Here is a 5,402-nt window from a genome sequence, read left to right on the forward strand (position 1 = left end):
ATCAAAACTAGGGTTGTTCACGAACAGAGCTGTTCGCGAACAAGCTCGAGCTCGGCTCGATATGAGCTCGGTTCGGCTCGGTTCGTTAAGAACTCCAGCTCGAGCTCGAACACATAAATCTCTTCGTTAAGAAAATGTGTGTGAACCGAGCTTTAAGTATGTTCGGTTCATGTTCGGCTCGAGCTCGGCTCGTTAAAACTCGAAAAATATAATATTTTTAGAATATTTTTATAATACAAGCCCTGTTTCTAATAGTTTTTGGATAAAATCCATTATAAATATATATAAAGATCTCAAGCAACTTCCAAAAATACACATAAAATTCCCCCAACTATCAACATTCTTTCGATGCTTTTAGATTACATTACAAAAAATTTAAAACCAAAATAAATTTCCAACTCTCTCGAATAATACTGCCACATGAACTTGTTATTCCAACTCTCTCGAATAACAAGTTGCAGCAGCTTGATCCCAACTCCAACATGAACTTCATCAGCCTGTGCATCATTTGAAAACTAAACAAACAAAGTAAAAATTATAAACTAGAATAAATGATAGAAAATACATACGATGATGTTCATCAGGAGCTGCTCTGTATAAATGATTGAAAAAAATTCTAATATGCTTTGTATCTTACAACATGAGTTGTTCATGTAGTTGAGATTCTTACAAACTTTTAGTACATAGGTTTACGCGAGATGTAAGGTACTCATATCATAAGGTTAAAAGCGATAATTGTACAGCTAAATATAATTTAACTGAATAATGCATAGCTAAACATAAAATTTATATTTTAATAACAAATTTGCAGAACCAACCACTGCAAATTTGTTATTAAAATTATCATCAAGGATTTTTTTTCTCCAATTATAACTTTGATGAATTTGGATCAAATACTGCAAAATAAAATATGAACAAGTGCAGAAGGAAAAGGTCGAGTCCATACAGCTAAGCCTCGAAAGAATAAAACTCTCTCGAATAATATTGCCACTATCTCGAATAAAACTCTCGTAATCATTGATCCATTGAGGTGTTTCACTTTGTTCAATAATGAAATTAGCATCAGAAGAAGACACCCCAGATTCATTCCTTTTTTTGTTAGCATTCTTTTCTTCCCTGCAATACTCAAAATACAAATGACTCAAGGCATTCGATAAATATGACAAATTTGTTTCAGCATCACTTGCAATTGGATAAAGAATAGGAAAAGAAAGGCTGGAAGTTTCATTTTAAACCGTGGATCCATGAAAGCACCAATTGACATTACCAAGTTAGTTTCCCCCCAATATTTCTCAAATTTTAATTCCATTTTTCGTGCCATCTCTTGAACATGCATATTTGGATCAATGGCCTTCTTGTCCATTATCTGCTTGACCCTTCTTATCTCTGATAAAAACAAATTAGAAGTTGAATAACTTGTTCTGGAAACAACCTTCGTGACATCATAAAATACCTTAAGAAAGGAGCACACTCCTTCCACTTGCTCCCAGTATTCCGAACCTGGTAAATTCTATCATTTATCCCATATTAAGCATGACATGCACAATTCATGGATGTCCAAAATATTTGGTCACCTTTTAAAAGAAATGTATAATTTATTACCAATAGTCTGTTGCTTATATTTTAAATGATAAAAGAATAGAAGCCCTTATTCTAAACTAGGAAATTAAAAGTGACAATTATATTAGCTTTGAAAGAATACGTAATATGTCTATGGAAAGAGGCTCCATAAAAATGGAGAGTGAGTATACAACAATACAATGGCATATTTCATCTAACTGCCAAAATACTAACTAATGGATAAATAGTCATTTTATCTCAGAAGGTTTGTATGACTCCAAAAATGAGAGCCTTGAGATTATGACTATTACTTGAAATTACTCGATATATCAGAAGATGAGAGCCTTGAGATTAAACTAAGCAAAGAGAACATCAAGGCTTTCATATTGATAAAATATATCTAATCTAACACTGCACGTAATAGTCACTAATATTTTCTCAAATTTTCAAATTATTTGCTTTAAAGTTTTCAAATATTCTTAAACTTTCAGAAATAATCATTACCGTAAACATTTCAAGAGATGCATAGCTACCAAATGAGTCACTTTAGTTGTATTCCTACTTAGATGTTACAACTTGGGTCTCTCTGTGAGCAAATAACTAAATACTTAAACCATGACAAAAACACTCAATATCAATTAGGCTTTACACATGACATTCAATTACAAGCAATATAAACAAATAGCTAAATACTTAAACGGTTAAACCAACAAAATGAAAAAGCATTTCAAATTCAATACCAAAATATTAAACTTCCATTAAAACAATTCAGCATCTTCAAACACCGCAAACCCCAGAACAACCTACTTACATAATCCAAAATTAAACAAAATGAGAACATGGAAGAGAACATTAACGGGGAATCTCAGATTTGGTAACTGTTACTGGATTTGTTTTGGATATTTAGGGATTTAAGCCGTAAGTGAGGGGAATTGATTTTTTAAGAAATTTAGGGATTTGGTTTGGAGAATGAACGAACGAACGTAGGTCTGAGTCATCTGACTAGTATGCTTTAGGGTTTTAGTTGGGCTAGGCTTGATTATTTGGATTGGGCTAATGTTTTTATTTGTAATATTTGTATATTTAACGAGCTCTTAACGAGCTGTTCGATAACACTTATGCTCTATTCGGCTCTTATTTGTTCGCGAACAAACTCGCGTTCGGCTCGATAGTTACCGAGCTCGAGCTCGAACACGTTTTTCAGTTCGGTAAGAAAGCTCGGCTCGGCTCGGCTCGGTTCGTCAGAAAAAAAATTAAAACTCGGCTCATTTATTTCAAAACTCGGTTCGGCTCGATTCGTGAACAACCCTAATCAAAACCAGCAACTCCATGTATTATTAAAATGGGGAACTGAGCTGCATTATATTATATATAGTATAAAAGATTGCCCTAGCTAGCCCAGCCAAACCTTCTGCCAATGTATTACTCCTTCTGTCCCTAAAAACGTTTCTCATTTGTGTTGGACACGTTTGTCAATGCACACTTTTGATTGTTAATATCTTTAACTTCATAATAGTATTAAATATAAAAATTTCACGGTATTAAAGTATTTATGAATACGAATCGAACAAGATCACTGATTACTATATTTGTTATCTTTAACTTCATAATAGTATTAAATATAAAAATTTCACGGTATTAAAGTATTTATGAATACGAATCGAACAAGATCACTCATGACTATATTTGCTTTTATAGATTAGATGTAAATTAATAGTCAATCGCTTACCGTTACCGTGAACAGTTTAAAAAGTCAAAATGAGAAACGTATTAAGAGACAGAGGGAGTATAATAGTTTGATGCATACAGTGATTAGACTTCGATCAAATCTTACAACGTAAAACGGGAAACGTGTCCCTACATTGCAGCCCTGAATAGACGTTTATATATACATTACATAATAGATAGATAAACAGACAGACAAGCTGTATAATATATTAGATAATACATGATTTTATTATAGAGGCTAAGCAACAATTAAATCTTTAATTATGAAGCCCCGTTTATCAGCAAACGCTAATTCCCTACCGCGAATGTACTATAGTAGATCGAAATAGAGTGATATAGATGGGGTGTATTTGTATATCACATGAGTAAGCTTCTTATAATTGCAGCTTGAGCACTATCAGTGTCCGTGGACTCCAAAAGCTCAGACAGTCGGTCGCTTAAGTCATCCACTTCTCTGTGCAAGTTTCTTATGTAGTTGCAAGTCTCCTGCAGTACTTTCGAAGCTGAAACCTACATATTATAAAAATGAATTTTAGTTTTGCTATATAAGAATGTTACAATATTACTAATACCAATTATATTGGAGTACTTTGCAAAACATTGCAACACATATTGTTCTCTAAATACGTTCTTCTTGCTGAACATATATATGTTATTAATTAACCTCCCTAAAACCTTAAGGGGGTACACGAAGATATCAACATAATCTTATTATTAATTAGAGAGTACTCCAGGTAGTACTCTTCATAAATTTTTTGCAATAAGTATTTGTAATTAAGAGTATTCAGATTGAGACCCACAATACTTGAAATGTAATGAAGTGAAACACAAGAATTAAATGCGTGAGAGCTTATATATGGTTGTCACCCATCTTCCAGCCAATGATGCATATCATTACACATCTAATTAACATATCTATATGTGTAAGGTGAGGAATTTTTATTCTTCTACCATAGCCAAAAGTTTATATATATATATATATGTGTGTGTGTGTGTGTGTGTGTGTGTGTCAGATAGGGTATCCCATGCATTTATTTTTGTGGAAAACGAATGTTATGATTGAAGGTTGCTGCAGCCAAAATGAATGTTATAAAAAATGGTAAATGTAAATAGAGGACAACAGCAAGCGGTAATTACCTTGTCGGAACGTCTACTTCGAATTTCAGGAATAAGTTGCTGCAACTTGGAAACGAGATCTGCGATCTGATCGTCAGTTATCCTGGAAGTTCCAGTTGATTGTCTTGAACGTGACCTTCTGCTAGACATTGTTCTGAAACAGTACTAGGTACTATATATGCTCTTATACGTAAGATACGGTTAAAGAATCAGTGAGGTATTCAAAGTTCCAGGAAGTGCTGGTCAGTGGTCAGAGCTTGATGTACACTTTAACTTGATAGTTGAACTACTATATGTCAGAGCAGTTTAGAGATATAATGTTGAAGGTGGATACACATATAATGAGGATGGATCTTGAAATGACTGGAAGGCAATCAATTCAGAGAGAGAGAGAGAGAGAGAGAGAGAGAGAGAGAGAGAGAGTTAGTTAGTTATTAAGGTCAGAGAGATGAGAGAAAGATGAAGGAAGCTGCAGCTAGAGAATTGAAATAGAGAGGGATCAGAATTAATAGAAAAACAAGTGCATGGGAGAAAGAAGTGGGCTAGTTGTATATTTAAATAGAGACTGGAGTTGAAGACTTGCAGGGAGGAGATCTAGAAGAATCATATTAATATGCAATGAACATATATTATATGTGTATGCATAATTCAAAAATAAATAAGTGAGAGTGTGCCACTATGAGAGAGATACTCCATACTGTCTGTCCCTTCTGTGTCCCAAACTGGGTTCGTAAGTTAGAATTGGGAGAGCTTGGGAGAAATGTGTGTGTTTTTCGCCCAAAATTGCGGGCCTCTTTGTGTCAGAGAATGCACACACCCCATGTTATCTAATTAAATCGGCTTAAATTAATACAATAATTTTCTTCATATTGATTCGTAAAATGCCAAATATTCAATCCAAAATCCGATAAATTGGAATTTGGATAATCACAAATCACTTGATTATGAATTTTGATATTTTACAAAATCCGAGCTAACAAGCTAAAAGTTAAAAAATT

At 33.6% G+C, this 5,402-nt stretch overlaps 1 protein-coding gene across 1 annotated transcript; it reads right to left on the reverse strand.

The window, feature by feature from the left end:
- Positions 1–3,344: 3,344 nt before the first annotated feature.
- On the reverse strand, positions 3,345–5,111 carry LOC141678208 (transcription factor PRE6-like). Its single transcript, XM_074484476.1, has 2 exons — positions 4,426–5,111; positions 3,345–3,798 (listed from the first exon to the last, which is right to left on the reverse strand). Exons 1-2 carry the CDS (start codon positions 4,552–4,554, stop codon positions 3,646–3,648), a joined length of 282 nt encoding a protein of 93 aa, XP_074340577.1. The 5' UTR covers positions 4,555–5,111; the 3' UTR covers positions 3,345–3,645.
- Between the last annotated feature and the right edge of the window lie 291 nt (positions 5,112–5,402).

This window comes from Apium graveolens, chromosome 8 (genome assembly GCF_009905375.1).
Source record: "Apium graveolens cultivar Ventura chromosome 8, ASM990537v1, whole genome shotgun sequence".
NCBI classification, from domain to species: Eukaryota; Viridiplantae; Streptophyta; class Magnoliopsida; order Apiales; family Apiaceae; genus Apium; species Apium graveolens.

Bases quoted from the DNA above. Each gene is read 5' to 3' on its own strand.
- LOC141678208 (XM_074484476.1), bottom strand. From the start codon at position 4,554: ATGTCTAGCAGAAGGTCACGTTCAAGACAATCAACTGGAACTTCCAGG. The intron at 3,799-4,425 runs GTAATTACCGCT...TATAATATGTAG, and splicing joins GAAGTAGACGTTCCGACAAG to GTTTCAGCTTCGAAAGTACT.